At 38.4% G+C, this 23,017-nt stretch overlaps 1 protein-coding gene across 2 annotated transcripts in view; it reads left to right on the forward strand.

Moving 5' to 3' along the window:
* Nucleotides 1-23,017, forward strand: part of igdcc4 (immunoglobulin superfamily, DCC subclass, member 4) — a 55,766-nt gene that overhangs the window by 26,134 nt on the left and 6,615 nt on the right. For both annotated transcript variants that reach the window (XM_084929914.1, XM_084929919.1), the window contains exons 3-19: nt 1,583-1,724; nt 3,048-3,181; nt 9,668-9,802; nt 10,626-10,778; nt 12,267-12,677; nt 12,762-12,926; nt 13,352-13,489; nt 14,069-14,245; nt 15,252-15,464; nt 15,840-15,938; nt 16,096-16,282; nt 17,819-17,946; nt 20,354-20,524; nt 20,655-20,783; nt 21,981-22,083; nt 22,209-22,389; nt 22,612-22,740. In XM_084929914.1, the coding sequence (XP_084786040.1) occupies nt 1,583-1,724; nt 3,048-3,181; nt 9,668-9,802; nt 10,626-10,778; nt 12,267-12,677; nt 12,762-12,926; nt 13,352-13,489; nt 14,069-14,245; nt 15,252-15,464; nt 15,840-15,938; nt 16,096-16,282; nt 17,819-17,946; nt 20,354-20,524; nt 20,655-20,783; nt 21,981-22,083; nt 22,209-22,389; nt 22,612-22,740 (2,795 nt within the window). The remainder of the gene's footprint in view (nt 1-1,582; nt 1,725-3,047; nt 3,182-9,667; nt 9,803-10,625; nt 10,779-12,266; nt 12,678-12,761; nt 12,927-13,351; nt 13,490-14,068; nt 14,246-15,251; nt 15,465-15,839; nt 15,939-16,095; nt 16,283-17,818; nt 17,947-20,353; nt 20,525-20,654; nt 20,784-21,980; nt 22,084-22,208; nt 22,390-22,611; nt 22,741-23,017) is intronic.

Genomic DNA, 23,017 nt, shown 5'->3' on the forward strand with positions numbered 1-23,017 from the left:
TGGAGTGACAGGGCCTAGGGTGATTTTGGATAGCCTGTCCAGTGTCTCCTCCTCAGCTTACAGTGGTTTGGAGAAAATCTTGTACAAAAAATCAGGATGGTGTGAGTTTAGAAATCTTGAGCCTACCATGTGATTGGCTGCAGCTATGGCTATGGTTTAAGGTTTAAGCTTAGTGATTTTGGTCATTTCTCTACATTTATTTAGCAGACTTATGTTAACTTACGTTTCTCAACTGATACTGGAAAGGTTACAATGCTTAAATCCATCTAGTCTACTAAATAGTTTAATTTGGGTTTGTACAAAGACCTTCCTTATTCCTAGATAATTTAATGAATCTACTGAACACAACAATAGACCTGTCATGTCGAAATTTTGGGGTTTGAATTTAATTTCTTAATATTTATTAGATGGCCTGGCATTTGCCTTTCATATGATAAGTAGCAGAAATTCTATTTTTAAATACACAGTGGAGGGGATAAATGTAGGACGTCCATCTTCAGAATATTTCAGAAAACTTTATAAATAGCTGCTGTTTCACACATTCACACATTTATGTTTGTAACACTTTTGGGTGATGTTTACATGTTTTGAGGCTGTGCAAATCCAGTTTGGCGAATAGTTCCACAAGGAGAAAGTGTTTTACGTAAACCAGAAAGACTGGCTGATTAGATGCCTCTGCTTATTTAACATTCAAAGAAACACATATGATATTATTATGATATTACAGTAAATTTTTACAGCCTATTATGTGGTTAATGTAATTACACACTGGATTTTCTAGCCATTTTATGTTTTGGGCATTTTTAATGTCCCTTCTGCTTATTTCTTTGTTTCTTACTTTTCTCCTCTTAGAGTTGCCTTCCCCGACTTCTTTCTCTGCACTTTCCTTTGATCCACCCCCACTCCCCTACTTCTCAGTCAGGGCTACAAACTAAGAGGCTGGGACAGCCAGCCTGTTTTGTTCTCTCTTCCAACAGCCTGTTGGGGTCAGAGGTTAGAGGCCCTCAGACAGTACTCACTGCTGCCCCCTGGTGCTCAGCTTTACATTCAGAGGGAAGCATTCTGTGTCTGTGATTGTATAAAGACTGAAAACTGGAGTCCTGCCAAGAGTCGACCTGGACAGACAAATAGAGCAAAGCCTGATTAAGTCCCTAAATTTCTCCTAATCAGGACATTCAAGGGCATTTAAACGGCCTCAACAAGTCTTTAATCAAATTACAAAAATTAAAACAGCACCACTGAAAGCCCTACAATGGGTGTAATACAAACACTGGAAGTCTTAAATACAGACTGCAGAAGTGACATTCACGTACAATTCACATTCACTGGGTTGTCTGAACAAAGCTGTAAATAGAATAAATGATAAGGTTAGTTCTGTTTGTATTAAGTTACGACTTGAGCTATCAAGTGTGAGCTATCAAGTGTGTAGATCCCTTGCACTGGTTTTGCAGCCATGGATAAGTGCACTAGGTATGCTGAAGATATGCTGGAGAAATTGTGGACCATGGCCAGATGTAATACCAGATGTGGGCAGACGCTTTGATCAATAACCCTCTGAACTATATCATTACTGTACCTGCAGGTCTGTCGAAGTTCCGTCTGGAGCCATCTCCCCAAAAAGTGCCCAAAGGAGGGGCTGCCCGCTTTGAATGCCAAATTGAAGGAATACCAACCCCTGTTATTACCTGGGAAAAAGATGAAGTAGCGATTCCTGAGGGAACAAGGTAACTACATATGGAGTTCTGCTTTGGCTTTTTATTGTATGTTAAATATTCCCAATGATCTGCATTTTGTATATGATGTCATATTGATTTTATTTTAGTGAAAAATTTATGCAAACTCACTATAACTGTGTACAAGAGTGTTTGGATGTTGCCCTCCATTTGAATTCTTTGAGTTTGGATGTCGCTGCTAGTTACTAAAGACATCTCAGTCTTTTGTTCAAAACAAGAATGTGAATTTTGCTTGTCCCTGAATGTAGCTGCTTCAGTTTTTAATGGAAATGCAGAATGGTAAGGTAATCTCTCATAAATGAACAGCCACATCATGATAGCCACATCCTTGAACAGTCTCTCTCCCAGTTTTCTCACACATATATTTCCATTTAATGGATCACTTAACAATATCGACATTTCTCCTGACCCTGGAATTTGTTTCCAGCCTTATTACGTCAGGCAAAGTGTTAATGGCTGCTGTAGCCTTGCTTGACCCACAACCAGCTTGCTCCTCATAAGGTCTTATTGGTGGGACATGGCTCTTCCACCTCAGGCTCTAATAATGTCGTTAAACTAAAATCAACCAAAAAATGGTTCAAGCATCACTAGCTTTTCTCTTTCATATTTATGTGTGTTTAATGTTATTCATTTATCCAAATTTTCTCATTATAAATGATGCTTTCTCTTATTACCGCTTTCTTTTTGGATCCTTTGTTTTCTGGTACCTCTTATTATTCTCCTTGTCTCCTCTTCTCATCTCCTTTACACTCGCCTGCTCTTTTATCCTTCATGAACAGACTACCGCTGGTCACATTATGGTCAGATTAATGGCCTATGATAACAGCTATAAGAGGTGGTGTGATGGCTTTATATTGCCTGGGTTCCACTGGTCTGGTTTGCCTGTCTGAAGTAATGACCTCTGTAGGGGAGGGAGAGGCAATGATATAAAATATGGGAAGTATTAACAGTGCAGAGAGATTCTGTATGCAAAACACATATTACACATATTACAGTGTAGCCATTAAAACAGCCTTCATTTGGGGTATTTTGTGATACTATGAAAAGCTTACATCCCAAAGTTCTAGAATTGCAGTTATTTTGTGTTGTCTGACTCATCTCTAAAGTGGTTGTACACAAAGGTACTTTCTCCTGAACAAAGATGGTGTCTTATGGGGACTCAGGAGCAGCAACCTACAAAGCTGATCACCTGAATGCTTCATCCTATAGGGCACTAAGCCATTTATATAACCTTATCTTTCATTCTCTCTGCTATTCCTTCTAAATCCTTCTTTCTCTGTCATCTCTGTCTCTCTTTTTTATTGTGTGCAACAGATTCATTTCCCTTCCTAATGGGGTGCTCCAGATTCTGGAGGTGACCAAGGATGATGAGGGTGTCTACCGCTGTGTTGCATCCAATTCTGCCGGGAAGGACATCAGTCATGAAGCCAGACTCTCTGTCACCACAGGTAAGGCCTGTTGCAGTCCTTTATAGTGTTTGAGTTGACAGGCAGGTACCACTGAGAACTCCTATCTTTCCATTCTTATGAGTTTTGGCTTAAAATTCATTGGATATATTTACAGCTAACCAAATGACACTTTTTCACTTGAGGAGTTTTCATGTCATGTGAGTTTATAGCTGTAGTGAGTTTTAAAGCACATTTTGAATTATTATATTAATTTATTATGTATTTAAAGTCTTCAGCTTACGCTTGTGTGAAATGGATATGCATATTGGGACATGATTGGCTTCTGACATGACAGGCTCAGAAATCATAATGGTACATCATGCTGATGTCTCAAGGTGATCACAGAGAAACTTGTCACCTTCAGCAGATGAATTAGCAAACAGCCTTCTAGTTTCAAACTGCACCAACATCAATCTGTAGAGTGAAGGTCACACATCCAAGTGATGCACTTTCTATGGCAGCAGCTTTACACTGTAATGGAATGCATTACAAGAAAGTACAGTGCATCTGTTGGTGTTGAAAATACATTTCTAAATGATATTTTTACTCTGATTATTTCAGGACTGTGGTCACTTTAACTCTAGGAACAGCTGATACTATACATATACAGTAAACCAACTAATGTCAGTGAATAGAGACTGCACATCATATAGCTCTGTGCATTAATTTTTTACAAGATGTTTCCAACCTATTTTCGAACCATGATCTACTTTTAAAATTACCTATCTGCCAAGATATGTCAATCCAATTAGAGAGCCCTAACCAATACTGATTGCCTACCAACATATTTAACATGCACACAGTAAATGTGAAAGCAGCGCAGATACAGTTAAGTCTATAATATGTTTGACAAGAACAGCTTCACTTGAGTCATAATCATTATTTGATTGCAGAGAGTCCTCCATTTTCAGAGGCTCAAAATTAATGCCGACAAGCAATTTCATGGCCAGGTGTAGCCTGTTACTTTGTTATTTCATGAGAAATGAAGCAGTAATTCTAATATGAGGTCCAGAGAGATGTGCAAGTGAGGAACGCTATTGTAAAAACAAACAAAATCAACCTATCAGAAAGATTCTAAAAACTTTAGAGAGGCCGAATCAATGATCTGGAGGAATGCAAAGCCCAGTTCTGGTCTTTCAGACAAGAACTCAGTTTCACAATGAGTTGATGTGAAACTGGATTCACAACAAGGTGCAAACTACTGATTACACTCAAGCACATAATGGCCAGATTAGACTTTGCCATAAAAAAAAAAAACATCTAAAAGAGTCTTCACAAGCCTTCAAAACTATGGTTGGACAGAAAAAAAAAACCTGTGCCAGAATGATGGGAAAGCACCTTGAGGCTTAAAACAGACTCTTTCTATCCAGACTACAAGTGAGTAGTTGCCTCCTCTCAGTACCGGGGATTCAAGTAAGACAGAGAAATATATTTCCATTCCATTTAGAGAACTTAGAGAACAAGCAAGCAACATAAATGGTAAATGGCCTGTATTTGTATAGCGCTTTACTAGTCCCTAAGGACCCCAAAGCACAACCAGTCATCCACCCATTCACACACTGGTGATGGCAGAAGGAAAGGAGCAGCCAATGAGCCGAAGCATACCGCCGGATCTGCCAAATATGTGGTAGGTAATGCTATAGCATGGGGATGTATGGCTGCCAGTGGAATTGGGTCATTAGTGTTTATTAATGATGTGACTGCTGAAGGAAGAAGTAGGCTGAATTCTGAAGTGCACAGGGCTATACTCTCTGCTCAGATTAAGCCAAACTGATAGAACAGTGCTTCACAATGGATAATGACCCAAAGCATAATGCCAAAGCAACTCAGGGGTTTCTCCGTCATTAAATATGAGACTTAATGCAGAAAGACCCACAAATAAGTAGTAACTGAAGGTGGCTCCAGTAAAGGCCAAGCAGACCATCTCAAGTGAAGAAACACAGTATTTGCTGATGTCCATGTGTCGTAATCTTCAGGTGGTCATTGACTGGAAAAGCTTTTAAAGCTTTTAAAAAAAATCTTTTCGGTTTACACTTAGGTTAGTGTTCCAAGCTATTTTGAGCCTCTGAAAATGGATAATTGTATAAAATTGTATAAAATGGCTGTAGTTCTGAAATAATTGAGGTCATTTTTTGAGTGGAGTGGTCAGTGCGCCCCAGGGTGGCTGTGGCTACAATGTAGCTTGCCATCACCAGTGTGTGAATGGGTGGATGACTGGTTGTGCTTTGGGGTCCTTAGGGACTAGTAAAGCGCTATACAAATACAGGCCATTTACCATTTATGTTGCTTGCTTGTTCTCTAAGTTCTCTAAATGGAATGGAAATATATTTCTCTGTCTTACTTGAATCCCCGGTACTGAGAGGAGGCAACTACTCACTTGTAGACTGGATAGAAAGAGTCTGTTTTAAGCCTCAAGGTGCTCTTCCATTATTGTGAAACTGAGTTGATGATTTTCTTGGAAGATACAGCATATTTACACAAATATGTTGATCAAAAACGGTTTCAAATTCAAGGCACATCTTCCAAGGTTGGAATACTTTTGCTCTTGAAGTAGATTCTAGAACTTTCCATTAATACCACCTGACCCGAGTGTTATTTTGCAGTGTGAGAATCTCATTCTCAGCAGAATTACCCAGTTAGAAGGGTGATACTGCTTTGCAGGTAATGCAACATCAGAACCTGCACCACTCTGAAAAGGCAAATAACTGTTTTCAAACCAACTAGGCTGGGTGCATAGTCAGTAAATTACTTCTTAGATTCAGGTAAAATGTTCTGAACTTGACTCTTCATATTATGTATTTTGTCCTGATATTGAAAGCTACACAGGCAACAGCACTGCAGCCCACTTGACATCAATTGTAGCTTGCTTTCAGATTTGTTTACTGAGCTGATCATGCTGATTACATATTTATCCTCACCCTGCCACTCTAACTTGAACTCACTCAGTAGGTCAATAAGATCTTGCAGGAACGCTATATTCGAAAGCAACTAGTATCTGCCTAGAAGTGCATATTACGCATGTGTTGAAAGATTAAGAATTCTTGGATTTAAGGCAAGAGCTCAGTTCTTGGCTAAATCATTGCCAAAAACTGACCTCTGCTCATCCATCTGACATGTACAGTAGTAGCTCCGTATGCCTCTTTCAAGTAACCTCCAAGTAACGTTCAAAACAACCCTGTCGCTCCAACACAGTGTCTGGTATAATTCTGTTGAATTATACAACTCTAATCAAGGAAGTCTGGGGAAAAAAACACTGTGATGTTTGTTGAAAAGAACATTACTGCACTGGCACAGTCTAATCAAAAAGCATGTTTAAATGTGAAGATAAATGCTGTTTTATGATTCTTGGGACTGTTTTATGATTCTTGTTTTTTTTTTTTTTTTTTTACTTTAGTTACTGAAAATAATGAAGATAATCTTCAGTGGATCAAAGCAAAATGGTTGTTCTGAACTGATGTCTAAGACTAAGCTTTTGTGTATAATGTCAAGCTTATGTTGTGTATGAAATTGCATGCATTTGCCTTGCCTGACCTTCACAATACATTTTTTCCAGCACATACAGTAAAAAGAAGCTTTCATGCTGTGATCGTTTGCAGACTATAATATACTTCTATATGGCTCCTGGCATTGGTCTTGGTCTCCCAAGTGTCTGGCACTATGTTTTGTTCATAATGTCAGTCGCTGATCAAGGCTCATTCTCCCTATCTGATAAAACATATTGTAAGTTATTGAATAATTACAACAAAGTTTAAACTTAAATCACTGCTAATCTGTTGGGAAGTTTGTATGCGCCACAGCAAAAACTGTTGATTCTGTTCATCTAGAGGTAACGTTTTTAGTCCTTGAAAGATTTTTTAATTCATCCAAGTGACTTCTTCTGTCTCATCTGACTGCAGGCTTCCCCAACCTTTAAAATATTACATTTGCATAATGACTGAAACTAGTACCACTGAAGGTCAGACACGGCACCATCGACTAAAACTTAGTCAGTGATGCTAGTTTTGGTCAAATGTACTGTTAATAAGGTAACAGAAACTTGCAGACAGCTTAAAAGTGACTCAAGACGTCACTGTGATGAGTGATGAAACATTTCACCAACTGAAGATGATATGTCCAGATGAACAGAATCAATTTTCTCTCCTTACTGAGTAGGTAGGGATCATTTTGAAAAATTTTCTGTAGAAATGAATGAATGCTCACATTTAAAATGACATAGATGCATAGATACTTTCCTCCTGTGGCCTTCTGTTGCAGGAGGGGACTACTTAAGTCCTTATTGCAATTCATTACATGAAACAGATGTCAGGTCTAATGCCATCACTTAATTTGTTTTCACATCTATGAATAGAACAGTTCAACACCCATGATGGAGTTTTTACAGCTTGATGTTGAGGTCATCGCTTCATATACTTAATTCACATAGAGGATAGAGGAGATTTAGCTGCTTTAAACCAACAATTTCTAGTTTCCTCTATTTTCTTTACAGTCTTTATTTCATTTTTTTTTACCGCACCCACACAGGCCCTGTATGAAGGTACACCATCCAGTGCAGTCCTTACGAAAGCAATATGACCCACTTAAGCTTTAAGCATAACCAAGGCATAACCTTGTAGTCCTGATTATTAATTTATAATGTGTTTGCAGAATGCCAGGCATCTGTCCTGAACTCATTACCATTATGAGCAGCTGATGAGTGAGTGGAAAGGCCCACTCACATCAGATGTACCTTGAGCAAAAACATTGAAGCAATTTGTGTCTCTTCAACCCATAGACAATACACTTTGAATAATAACGTAAAGGTCTGTTAAGGTGAAGATGGGTATATCTTAGGTCTGTGAGTTTAACCATCCTATTGCCTGACCCATTTACTGTGTTCTCCTTTTTCTTTGGATAGTAAGTCTCTTTATCGTTTACAAACCCAATTCCCAACAAGTTTGGGTGTTGTGTAAAATGTAAATAAAAAAACAGAATGCAATGATTTACAAATTTTATAAAGCCATATTTTATTCACATAATAATGTAGAAAACACATTAAATGCTTAAACTGAGAGTATGTACCATTTAATAAAAAATAATAATAAATATATATATATATATTTTTTAATATCAATCTCATTTTGAATTTAAAGGGAGCAACACATGTCAAAAAAGTTGGGAGAGGGTCATCTTTATCATTGTGTAGCATCTCCTCTTCTTTTAACCACAGCCCATAAACATCTGGTAACTGAGGAGACCGGTTACTGGACTTCTGGGAGAGGAATGTGGTTTATTATTGTCTGATTATGTTGCTATAAAAACCACACCTTTCAGCACAGATGATGCCTTTCCACATGTGCAAACTTCCAGTTCCTTTGGCAGTGATGCACCATCATGCCAGCAGACATGCAGGCTTCTGAATCATGTCTATTTTTAATGGAATGCCCTCAGGGCCCGAAGATCATGGGTAACCAGTATTCCTTTTTTGCCTCGTCCTAGATATTTCTTCAGATTCTTTTTATGATGATATTATGTACTGTAAATGATAAGGCATGAGTCTTAAGAATTTTACCCTGAGAACCATAATTCTGAAATTGTTCCATAATTCATAGAAAGATTTTCGCAGATTGCTGAATGTCTGCCATCTTTAGTTCTGGGAGAATTTTCCTCTCCCAAGATGTTCTTTTTATACCCAATCGCATTACCGATCTGTTGCAAAGCAAATGAGCTCTTCAAATATATTTCATAAAGTAAGAAACTTTTATCATTCAATATGTTTTTATGTGCTTTTGGGAATTAAATGCGGGTTTATGAGATTTGCGTCCCAACCTTTTCAGAAATTGGTTTGTAGAAGCATCACTTATGTTCTCCCCTCAGTCAAGCATTCTGTGTAGGCTTGATTTCTGGTGTATGTCCAAAATCTGTTAGTGAAGGTTCGCATTGCTCCATGTAAATAATAACATTCCAGTGTCCATCCTAACGAATGCTTAATGTCAAACACTTTCTGGTCATATCTACATCCACCATTTTAATGAGCCTCGATCAAATGTTTCAATGCAAGCCTCCAAAGGTTGATTCTGTTCATCTGGACGTAGCATTTTCAGTGGGAGAAACATCCAGATGAACAGAATCAACCTTTGGAGATTTACTTACCTGGATGATTGAGAATGCATCAAGACGTTTCAGTGCAAGCTGTATGAATTTCTCTGAATACAGCTTCAAACCTCTCTGCAGTTTAGCCTGAAGGCAGGGTAGGATTTAAATGAAATACAGAACACAATTTTTCTAAATACTTGATAATGATTTTATTTGTATATATGAAAATCTGACTGATGCAAAACTGCTGTGACAGCTACTTGGTTTAAAAAGTGTGTATTTGAATTGCTAACAGAGCTGTAAATCTTGGCAGCAACCCTGAAGGGCGAGATCAGGATCAATGGGTTCACCACTGTCTAATGTGATATTTACTGGTCCAGACTGCCAAAGCTTACATTTCTTTCACTGACATAGGCTCCACCGAAGCCCTGAACAGAGTTGTGATTGTGGCACCACCTCAGAATGCTTCAGTTGTGCTTGGACATCCTGCCGTGATGGAGTGTATGGCTCAAGGCCAGCCGAAACCACTGGTGTCCTGGAGCAGACACGGTAATACTGGCAAATGATCTTACTCTTTTCTCTCTCTGCCTCTTAGCCTATTGTTTTTGTACTCTACTGCATCTGTCTGTCATTATCAGTGCCTCACTCGCTGTTTATCTGCCAAACACACGCAAAGAACAAACATCAGCAAGTGAGGATCAGAAGAATCACTTATGTAGCTGCAGGTGTAAAGTTGATATTAGCTGTCTCTTTTCAACTGCTTTATCCTGCATTGAGTCATGCTTTACATAAGGTGATTTGTCACATCAATTCATTCACACCTCCACCATTTGTCCACACCCACCCATACACACACATGAAATGTTAATGGGGAAAAAATCCTTTCACATCCTGTGACTCAGCAACATTTGAATTTGCAAAGAATCACTGTTAGAATCAATTCTTAGAAGACTATATATGCATTGGTCATTCTGGTTATCATTTGCAACGTGGCCGTTGGAGCTTAAATACTGACCATTTCTTTTTCACCTCGGATTTTTTAGTTGGTGGCCATAAATCCTCCACAAAATGGCGGACAAAGTAAATAAGGGTCTATATAGTGAATAGGGAATGATTTCACACAGAGCCTAGGAGTGTGCCAATGCAGAGAGCTCAGTGAACCCAGACTGAAAAGTCACAGAGCCACCTGTTGGTCAGTTTTTGTGATTACAGGTCAAATCCCTCCATGCTCAAAGCAACATCTCTGTCTTTTGTGCTGTTTCTCAGGCAACTGAAAGCCTGAGAAATGAGCTCAATTTTTCTCAAGGCCAGTGTCCTTTTTCTCCCATCAGCACGATCTCCTTTGTTCTCTCTTGCTTTCTTCTTTGATCAGACGGAAAGCCCATGTCTACTGATGTGGTCGTCCTTGCAACAAACCTGGTGATTAGAGACACAAGGCGTCACCATGCTGGTGTCTATGTCTGCCGAGCCAACAAGCCCAGGACCAGAGAGTTTGTCATTGCTGCTGCTGAGCTGCAAGTACCCGGTAGGAGTTGTGTTATGTTCTCTATATGAAGATTAAAGCTTTTTCATGGAGACACCAATGTCAAAAGGCTGGTTCTCAATTTAAGGCATTTCTGAAGGAGCACTGGCTTTCACATAGACCTCTGTTCATTAATCAGGAGGAGGAGAAAGAAAATAAGGAATCATACATAAACCACAGTCTCTTAAATTATCAATGTGTTTCCTAAATATACACACTCCGTTATGGAATTGTTCATCTAACTGCTAATGTTAATGTCAAAGAGCTTTTTTAAAAAGATGGGCATGCCTAGCTGGTGTCTGTTAAAATAGATAAATTAATTTAAAAAAATTATTAAAATTATTAAAAACCAAAACTAGCAAAGCTCATTTTGATTTTAAACTGAAAATGTGTTTTACTAAGCAATTATAACTTTGGCTTGAAACATTTAACATAAATGTGTCTGGCCTTCTCACTTGCTGGTGAATATCTATAAACTGACATTCGGTTTGATTTTTGGTACAGGAAGTTCTTCACTCTCTGGTTCATGCTTCTAGTCCAGTGATTACTCCTGTTTTTCAGGGTTTGATTGTATCAAACCCAAAATCTAGACATTTTTTGACAATAATTAAGTAGTTATTATTATTATTATTATTATTATTATTATTATTATTATTATTATTACTAATAGTAGTTGTAGTAGTAGTAGGATTAGCAGTATATTGTTTTGTAAGACATGTCATTCACAAGTAAAGGAGACAAAAAGACTGCTGCATTGCATATTGGGAGGTGTAGGCTAAAACGTAGAGTTGTGATGGCTTCATGTTACTTTAAAAAACATGTCTATAATAAAATTGAAAGATGCACTCTATGAATATGGGCTCTCATGATGGTACCTCAAAGTAACACAGAATAATTGGAGTCCCTAAAATTTCATGTCTCAACTCTGACAACCTGTAGAAACCACAATTTTGCAGTTAGGGGACTTAGTTACAGCTTTCCATATACAAGGCATATAAAGTTGTTTAAAATAATACACATTTTGTGAATGGTTTCACAGGTATTAAATACTGAATATATAAAAAAAAAATATTTTCATTAAAGTATGCTTTTCCTCAAGTATGACAACATGTACCAAATCCAAATGAGCATTTTTAGAGAAAGCCTCTTAAGGAAACAAGGCTATAAAAATGCCTATAAACAAGCCTACCTACATCTGTTGAAATACTTGACAGTAGGGACCTGAAATGTTCCATAGTTCCTATTAACCCACTTAATCCCAAAATTTTCCTTGCAAAATAAGTGCATGCATTTTACATGCACTTTATATGCACTACACACAATATGTGCAATTGTAATAGGGGGGTTAAAACGGCAACAATTGTTGCCACTGGGATTAAAAGGGTTACGAAGTGTATCTTTCAATTTTTTCAGGCAATTGAGGTGTTCAGATGGTAGCCACTTCATGAACTGACATGGAATGATCTCAGACTTTTTCTTCTAATTCTCCAGCCCCCCCAGTGATTCTTCAGGGCCCAGAGACAGTGTCCCTCTCCCGGGGAAACACAGCCAGGTTTTTGTGTAACAGCTCTGGAGAACCTCCTCCAGTGTTGCACTGGTTGAAGAATGGCCAGCCTATAAAGTCATTCAGACGAGTAAAGACCCAAAGCCCCGGAGTCCTGCTAATTAACCAGCTGGCTCTGGAAGATGCAGGCTACTACCAGTGCATAGCAGAGAACTGGCTTGGCACAGCCTGTGCGACTGCCAGGCTGACGGTCATTGTGAGGGAAGGTCTGCCCAGCCCTCCTCGCCACCTTTCTGCTACACCATACTCCAGCACAACTGCCCTGCTCAGCTGGGAGAAACCTGAGTACAACTCAGATCAAATCATTGGCTACTCTGTGCACTGCCACAGCACTGCAGGTCTGTCTCTGTGTCATAAATCTGTGTATGTGAGGCCACATGGCAAGCATGCTTACATTTGCTTTGAACGTTTTCATCTTTCAGGCTCTGATAACGGGGAATATGAATTTGCAATGAACAATGACACCACTGAATATCTCTTCAGAGAGCTTCTGCCCCATACTACCTACACATTCTTTGTGGTGGCTTACTCTCCCATGGGTGCTAGCAGCCCGTCTCTGCCTATCACTGTAGAGATGCTGGAGGATGGTGAGTAATCACACTGATATACAGATAAAATAGAGCTACAAAGGTAAAGTAAGAACAGCCTGAGTTGCTTCAGTCACTCAAAGAAGATATATTATAAGCTTGTCAACCTTGCAACTACTCAGGACATTTAAGCGCTCATGAGTCATTACTATTAGTGGTATCACTGAAAAAGACGTAGCATGTAAACTCAATTGAGCATTTTCCTTTCAACTGTTATTTAAAGTGCAATTCAAATTTTCATACCATTGCCAGATAAATGCAGTACACATTTAAACATTAAAAAAAATGTTGTGATGCTTAAAGTTTGACAAAATATGAATTGGACAACTTGTGTTTTTCTTTTGTCCAGTAACCATGCACATCTATAGCATAGGTTTCTTATATGTGTCAGAAATCTCACTTTATTCTTTTTTTCCTTCTTGAAGTGCCAAGTGCCCCTCCTCAGCTGTATATAGCTAGCACTTCCCGCACAGACGTCAAGGTGAAGTGGCATCCGTTGTCCTCAGAGCAGAGTCGTGGAGTTGTTACCCACTACCGCATTGAGTACAGCATTTTAGATCAGCGTAAGTGTCCTAACATAAGCTGCACAGAGAAAACAAGAAATACTAGCAGCTGACTCGTCACACCTGTTGCCCAATAGCACTTTGGTTAATGTTCTTACATTTCTGTTGCTTTCTTGTTTGCCACTTTAATGACTTTTAATATAATACCTTTTTGTTTCTCAATACTTTTCATTTTCCACTGATTTATACATTAAAGTTTCTTTCTGTTGCATTTACTCAGTTCTTGAATGACAGTGTAAGTTGCCAAAACAAAATGCGAAAACCTTTGACGCACCTCTTATTCTTTGTAAGAATAAACAAAGCATGTTATTAATGTAAATTATTTTAGTGTGTAAGTTATTAAATGCAGAATAGTTCAAATAATTATCAAAACAACTTAATAGGAGTAATGTTAATCATATTTATGAAAAATAGAGCCCACATCCCACAGAACATAAAGGGAACTTTTACATTTTATATGTCTAACAGTCTGCTCAAAGAAGAATATTTTTTAATCATCAAATATCTTTATCAGTCTTAAAAATCCTATAATAGTCGTGCTCTATTCATGGCTCACATCATTGGTATGTGTTCCCACAGCGGACTCTGTGATTTCCGTGGAGGTGGGGGGGAATGAGACACATTTTACACTGAGAGGGCTGCAACCCAGCCAGACTTACCTACTGAGAATAGCTGCTGGAACTGCCATTGGCTTTGGGGTTCCTTCCGAGTGGGTTCAGCACAAGACACCTCCCATTGATAGCGATGACAGCATGGGTAAGAAAGACATTAGATAATAGTTTGCTTAACAAACATAGTTTAAAGTGAAATGTTAAATATTTTTTACATGATTAAAATAAACTGAAATAAACTTCCCTAAAGTAAGGTAATAAACTGCATCTTTCTTCTTGAAGGCACAGTTCATCTTGAATTTCTTCTCTTACCAGTAGAACTCTTTATCCAGATTGTTCTGGTGAAATTTGAACTGGCTCACTATCAGTACAAAATGATGGTACAAAATGGTGTTAGCTAACACTGAAGCTTTGCAAAGGACGATGCCATTAAATATTTATATCCTGTCACAAATACAAGCCTCTCATCACAGATAGAAGCAAGCTTAATTCTGCACATTCTGACATCATTGGCAGGTTTAGTTCACCACAAAACAATTCTTGCACAAAATTGCTCACAACAGGGTTGTTTTTTTTTTTTTTTGGTTACCTGTTCATCATTTCATGAAAGAGCCGAGGCTGCTGAATTTTTCAAGCTGAGCTATTTAATTCCATTTTAATAGAGAGAGGACAGACATCTCTACAGACAATAGCTCCAAAATCAAGTAAATCACACCTAAATAATCTAGATCAATGATGGGAAATTAATTTTCCAATGGAGCTAAATAAGAAACTGGGACTGTATTGGAGAGCCGCACCAATAAGCCATCAACAACAGTCCCAGATAGATAACATTAGATGCCTGAAAAATAATACTGGACTGAAAAATCCCTCTGTAACATGTCTCACAACATTAACAACTCAAAGTAATTAGATCCATGCATGGGCACACCCTTCACTCTCCTTTCTCCTGGTTTTGGAACTCACATAACTTCACACTATACTTTAGAAAAACACAGAATAGATGAACTGCCTACTGTACTCATGGGATATCAGGTAGCAGCACTATAAGCATCTTATGAAATTATAGCTGTAGTGAAAGTCTGATGGTTCATTTAAATAATACATGTATCTGGAATTAATTCATTTTTTTCATTTTTTGTTTTTTCAAGTGATCTTTGCTCCTAATGAGCTGAAAGTTAGAGCCAGTGTGAACACACTTAATGTCACATGGCAGCCCTCACCCAATCACACGTTGGTATCTGGTTACAAGCTGTCCTGTCGAGAAGTCGAGGCTGAAGAGACGGCCAATGGGGAAAGGACAACACAGACACACACCATCAGGCTCCGTAAGAAGGCTAGATATCATCTCCTCACTGGGCTGGGTACGTTTTTGGAAGCGGCCTCTCCGTATATAATAATGTTTATTGTTTTATAATCTTCACTTTATCTGCAGTTAATTTGTTGAAGTGATGACCAGTTGGAAAATTTTCAGGGGTTTTTTTTGGTACACTGACCACATATCAAGGTTTTTAAGGATGTTTGATTCAAGGCAGATGACTGCTGGGTCTTTTATTTACCCCTGTCCTTGGCAGAAAAGTAAAATGAAAAGAAAAAAACCAAATTCAACATTTCTTTGAAAAATATCATTCACGTTAGAGCATTTGGCTACAGGTACCACCACAAATGCCCATAGATCTCTAGTTGTGCATAATAGGAATATCATTGTGTCTCCTTCTGTTCCTGTATATTGGTATCAGGCCCTGACCGACAGTTTGAGGTGAGGCTATGGGCATTCAATAAACAGACAGACGGAGCAGCTGCAGTGTGGAAGGGAAAGACAGAAAAGCCTCATGCACGTAAGCTTTCTTTTTGAATCTGTACATGCACAAATAAATAAATGAATGCAACACATTTATGCCTTGACCTTCATCACCTCTATGGTGTGATGAAAAAGAAAACAAAAATTACACTTTCCAAGAATCAAAGAAAGTAAAGCTCACTTCCATGTTAAAGCACCAACAACGCCTGGGCCACCACCTCCATTGCCCCCGAGCAATATCCAAGCCACAGCCAACAGCTCTACTTCCATCTGGCTGCGATGGGAGAAACCGCGGTTCAACAATGTACACATCATCGACTACACAGTGCGCTGCAGCCCAGCAGGAACCACCAACGCATCCATGGTTTCCTATTACACCAGGTCAGAATACCAGGCTACACATGTGAAATTGAATGATGTTTGCAATATGTAAGAGATATTGCACCTGAATGACACAAATCCTGATAAAGTTACTTTCACTAAGCCTATTTAAAAGTGGTCTTAGTAACTATAAAAGGACTCTAATAAGAACTCTAATACTCAGATAAACATCTTTAGAAATAACGTATAACCCCAAGAGATGTTATATTGTTAGAATGAAATTGGCCCTAAGAATTACAGATTCCTGTGTTTTTTGTACACTCTTGGTATTTGAACTGATTAACCCTCTCCCCTTGAAAACTGCTTTAAAAACACCTGTTTGCTTGCTTTTTTCTCTAAGAGCAGCTTGGATTCATTTCTTAAAAGAAATTATTTTCTATTCACTAGCAGACAGTGTATTTTCATTATCAGTCTTCAGAGTATATAATTAACTTTTAGAATTAAATGTTATATTATTTTTTAATATGACATTTAATTCTAAAAGTTCTCAGACATATTTCTGCAAATTTTCGTCTATATTGACATGATAGCAGCACATCGTTGCTGCAGATTTGTCAGGTGCACATGTGAGATGAGAATCTCTCATTCTATCACATATCAAAGGTTGTCTGTTGGTAACTATGAAGGCCATTTGAGTACAGCGAGCTTATGTTCAGGACCAGAATGATTTGAGCTTTGTGGCATGGCACGTTATCCTGCTGGAAGTAGCCATCGAAAGATGAGCACACTGAGGTCAATAATTGACAAACAGTATCTGCAACAATACTCGGGTAGACTATGAGATTGAAACCATTACGCCACCGCCAGGCTGAACTATCAACATTGTCAAACTATCTTTTTGTTTACTTCAGATTTTGACCCTACCATCTTCTGTTGCAGCAGAAATAAAAACTCATCACACCAGACAATAGATGTCCAATCTTCTATTGTCCAATTTTGGTGAGACTGTGCAAATTATATCCTCAGTTTCCTCTTCTTAAGCAGGAGTGACACCTGGTGTGGTCTTCTGCTGTTGTAGCCCATCAGCTCAAAACAGTCTAGATATTCTCATCTGACCTCTGGCATCAGCAAGGCGTTTTCACACAAACAACTGGCCCTCAATGGATATTATGTCCTTTTCATTCTATTCTATGTAAACCCTAGAGATGGCAGTTTCTGAAATACTCAGACCAGCCCTGTAGCACCATGCCAAATTGAAAGTCACTTAAATTTCTTCCCCCTTCTTATGCTCAGTTTGAACTTCAGCAGACTGACCATGCCTACATACCTAAATGCAATTTAGTTACTACCATGCAACTAGCTGAATAGAAATTTGCATAAACCAGGAGTTGAAAAGGTTTACTTACTAAGTGGCCAGTGAGTGCAGTAAATAACTGATGAAGATGAATATTAATTAATTAATTAAATATGTTATAGCAGAATATTTAAATAACCCAGCAAAATTTCATTTAAGACAGCACATATGTGTTTTTCCATGTGATTTCGACATAATCTATACTACTACCCATTCAGGACTCTCATCTTTGTATATTCCAGCTCTGCACAAGAGATTTTGCTTGGGGCACTGAAACCCTTCACTCGCTATGAGCTGGCAGTGCAGTCTAATGGAGCGAATGTGGTAGGACCCTTTAGCGGCACTGTGGAAGAGTCCACTCTCACTGACCGTAAGTTTTCAGCTTCAACCTGGATATTTCAGAGTTGGTTTTCTGTATGCTGTTGATGAAAAAAAAAAAAACAAGCACTAAATCTACTGTAGATGGTTCTTGACACATATTTGGTTCAAGAACTCATATTAAATATGCACTTCAAGTGAATCTTCCAGCCATCAGGTCTTCTTTCATGTATGTGAAGCAGAGAAATGAAAAATCCTTTCTTTCATATTGTTTGCGGTCCACTCGAGTAAGTCACTTGACCTTAACATCTCATGAAGAACTACTCTGAGCCAAAAAAGAAAATGTGCTTTTAAATGCATATCGATGTGTGGGACCCTGTTTCCTGCAGAAATAGAGAGTACATGACAAGGAAACTACAATATTTCTTTCTTTCTTTTAAGTGGGCAAATAAAAAAAGGAATTGTGTATATTTTAAGCCCTTCGTAATAAATTCATCTCAAAATAGAGTTATAAAGTCTCCTTCCTACCCTTTAACAGGTGGCAGACGAAGTTTACCCTCATTCATTTCTAAGGTTTTACACATGAGAGCAGAATTTAAAACAAAAATCTAGCCCTTTAAAATGATTTAAACACAACCTCAGATGAACAACACATGACATACTACATGATGTCAGCCAAAATGCAGAAGCAGTGTATGATAAACTAAGTACACTCCATGGTTCAGTACTGTTTAAAACCACCTTTAGCAACAATAAATTCAAGTAACTTGAAGTAATTATTTTCTGTTTAAACTAATCAGTCTCTCACATTGTTGCGGAGGAATTTTGGCCCACTCATATATTTATGCACGGCTTAAGGTCTTGCCACAGCATTTCAATCTGATTGAGGTCATGACTTTAACAGAAACTTGCTGCACCTTATTTTTTTGCAATCCTGTTGTAGATTTGCAGATCGACCTGTGATGTCCCGTTTCAGCCAAGTTTTAGCTGGCAGACGGCCTAACGTTTGACGAAACTTTTGTGAAGATATGCTCGGTTTGGTGTTCTATAGATATAATGGTGTGCATTATTTGCAGTGCATAAACAGAAATCTGTTCATATTTTTCTTTTACCCTTTTTGGACATTATTTACTGTTTGCTACAGCACCAAAAGTCAACAAATATTCAGAATTACCTTTAAATAATAATAATTAAAAAATTGCATCTAAAGAAAATAACATAATGAAGACGTGCAAGATTTAACCTTTTGATTTAAACATATTCCAAAAGGCACTATCTTAGTAGGAAACTACTAAAACCTCTGCTTTTATACTTGCACTTGCTGACTGATCATCAGTAGCAACCAGCTGCTGCTACTCAAGTGCGTTTGATTAGCAGCAAGGGTGCACCTCACACACTGCTTCTGCTAGCAAACCTATACAAACAAACATACATACCCTACGATCATTATTGTTTGATGCCGATGTGTTATATTGTGCCATACTATTATATATTATGACATTCCATTTAGTGTTTAATTGAGCCTTCAAATGTACAAATATGTACAATTGCAGGATTTGTTTAAAATATTTGTATATAACATGTCCTAGGGAAGGCTTATGCAAAGTTTCATCAAGACTGATCCACCTATCTTGGAGGAGATGGGGAACATACAAACATACATGCATATATGCTCCGATCATTATAGCATAATGATGATATTGCCTTGGTGTATTATGTTACGTGTTGTCGTTCATCTTTTAGGTCATGTTTAAATAATTTTAGAACCTGCTAAGGACCAGATGTTTTTTTTTTCTGTGTCCTGATAAACAAAACCACAGAACTGAAAAATAGTGCACTTTTTTCATATGACTGTAACAACACACCCCTTTATAAAAGTTGAACTTTTTGTTGGATTAACTTATGATTATTATGCCAGTTTTATTAAATTGTGTCAATGTTCTTCTCCAGCTAGCAAGGTAATTGTATGCAGTTCATCCTCAGATGGTGCAGCTTATGGGTATGAAGGTGTGCGTTTGTGGATGCAAGTGAGTGTGTGCTCATTCATGTAAAAATCAGCATGTTGGCTGGCTAGTGGTTTGCAAACATAGAAATAAGCAGGTGGTGATAATGACTGACAGCTCTAATAAAACACCCAAGTGTAGTAGTAGCTCTCACTCTGGCCAACAACTTCTCTCCCAGATGTGAGTGATAAGTGCTGAGTGGGCCACTTTTAATAATAACATTGACACCAGTAACCCCATCATGCTCTCCACTACTGTGTGTGATCACCTGGGCCTCTTGTTTTTCTCCTATTGCCCTGCACGTCCCTCTCTCCTGTACCCAGGTGGTAGGGACATGAGGACACAGATGGTTGTCACACAAATATCAAATCCCCCACAATGACAATATACATTCTCCAGCTGTGAGGCCTCATTTCTGGGCTCTAATTACTGACCTGACCCTCCCTTCCCCTTCAGGGCCTTCCACACCTCCCGAGGAGCTGCAGCTGACTACGCTGGACTCCTCATCGGTGCTGGTGAGCTGGCACCCTCCACTGGAACCTAATGGTATCATCATCAGCTACTGGATTTTGTACAGTGGCAACCTCAGTGAGCCAGAGCATTTATGGAAGAACGTCTCCCAGGATGGTGGGTGTTTCTTTTCACGACACATAAACAGCATTAAATGTATATTTTATTTTTATATTTACAGTAATATTTTCTCTCTCTATAATACACATTATTTTGCCTATTTTAAGATTTGTTTTCTCTCTCACAGGGAGTATTACCAGTGTAGAGGTCCAGGGATTGGCCAGTGGCACTCGATATTTTTTTAAGGTGGGGGCATCTACTGAGGTGGGGCCAGGGCCTTACTCACCTATAAAGGAAGTTCATACAAGCCATCAAGGTATGTGTCAAGCAGAGGTTATATGGGTTATATAAAACTGCAGTTTTGCAAACCATGAAAATGCATTATTTTCATTGCACTGTTACTGTAAAAGATTTAATGTCGTTTTATATAGTCCTGTGGGAAAGCAGAAGTTCTGGGCATTGCTGTGGGTGTTTTTCATTGTCGCATACCGGTTTCCTCTGTTTTGTTTTCTAATCTTTCTCGCTGTGTTACAAGCACACATACACTCTTAATGATAGTCTCACACTTCCTGTATAGGCACATAGTCCTTCTAATTAAAGTAAGTAATTTGTCTCAGCTGGCAGAGAAAGACTAGCTTTCCATAAGCTTGTTATTTCTCTTCTCCTAGTCTGCATCTTAAATATATTAAAATGTCAGATATCAAAGGGTGGCTTCATCAGTGACCCCAGGGTTAATTTTCAATTACTGCTTTGTGTACATAACGGAATTTGCTGTGAAAAGTACTTTCTTTACTCTCATGTCAATTTGTGATTAGGCTTGCAGTCTCACTACATACTTTTTAATTCCATCAGTCAGCGTTTTAGCTTTCGTAATTATTAAATGCCCTGCTTTTCTTTAAACACAGAGCCATTAACTTCCCCAAGAACTATTAAGGATTAAAGCAGGAGTTAGGAGTTATACTGAGGACATGCTATCTGGAATTTTTTTATCAGTGCAAGAAGCAGCAAAATGCTTTTTTGTTTTGTTTTTTCTTTTCAGGCAATTGTCCTAATAAAAAAGGTAGAGTAACAGGGTTTTTTTTGTTCATATGGGCTTTAATAGTGTTTGCAGATAGCAGTGGAAGTGGGACTCAGGTAGCTAGTCGGCTGGGAAAGAGAGCTACTGCCATCTGTTTCCTCTCCTCTTCTAATCTAAACTGCCAAAAACACGCAGCATAAATTCATTTTAATTAAGGTCTGCTCTTAAATGTTGCCCATCGCTTTGCTGCTATAAGCTTGACTTACCTGAAGAAATCAGTGCATTTTAGCAGGCCTTATATAACAGACCTGCACAAGTTTTACAAATAATAGTATTTTTAAGACTGGCTTTTTTGTACAATTCATGAATCTCAGGTAGCAGATCAAATATCAAAATCTGTAAGTTATAGTCAGTATATCTGGAAGGGCAAAAAAGCCCTGTTGTTTATACTAATAGATTTTATTTCTTTTTCCATGTTATCTCAATTTTTAACAGAGCTGGACATCCATGCAGTGACAGGCATTATAGTGGGTGTGTGCCTAGGACTGATATGCATCCTCCTTTGCATGTGTTTCAGCTTTCGTAACAGCAAATCCAGGTATGATTACTCTAGAGTTTTAGCACTCATACAGTGGCTATGGATGTCTTGCTTGTTTTACTGCTTATGAACAAAAGGACACGTAAAATAGAATGTATCTGTGTGTTAATGTTTGCTCTAAATAGGGAGCTATCTGGGGCTCTGGACTCTACAGCTGTGATACCTCAGTATAAGAGAGGAGGCTGCCCCATTCCCTCCAACATACCAGAGTGCAGCAACAGCTATGAGTTGGAGACATTGATGCCGGCAGGTAGCCAAGAGTCTGGTCAACCGCCAGCAGAGGCCCCAGAAGAGCAGAGTCTGATGGCAAGTGCTAATCCATTGAATGGGGAAGGTGATGCCCCTGCACCTGAACCCAAGGTCTACAAGGGGAAAGTTTATTTTTAGATGGGCATTGGATATTTTCTCTCTATGTGTTGTATATATAGAAACTTTCCCCTTTTTTCATTTTTTTTTCTTTATAACTCTCACATTTTGTTGAGGGAAAATACTGATTCTGGTGTTTCAACTATGTTGTTCCTTTTATAGGCTGCCTGGAACGGCTCTGTAAGCCATAACTGGGCCAACAGAATCACAAGATACAAAGACACCCTAATAGAAGATTCTCCAACACTCGTGAATGGAGCTCTCAACATGCTAATCACTGATAATGGCATGGTAATTTATTGAACAAAATATGACTTAAATTGTCTATATTAGGCAACAACTGTTCTCTCAAAGACTTTCTCCAACTGTATTTCTAATTGACAGTTTAGTAAACCCAGCCGCACATCACATGTTGCTAAATCTTTCACGCTTACAGTTTAATATGCTACTGTCCCTGTTTCACCCTATTAAACTTTTAAATCAACGAGTACATTTCAGAATGAGGTTAACAAAATTTGTGACTGGTGATCGATTTTACCACCTGAAATCATTATTTTCACTGCGACAA

The sequence above is a fragment of the Perissodus microlepis genome, chromosome 1, assembly GCF_051167445.1.
Source record: "Perissodus microlepis isolate ML-2025 ecotype Zambia chromosome 1, ASM5116744v1, whole genome shotgun sequence".
Taxonomy (NCBI): Eukaryota; Metazoa; Chordata; class Actinopteri; order Cichliformes; family Cichlidae; genus Perissodus; species Perissodus microlepis.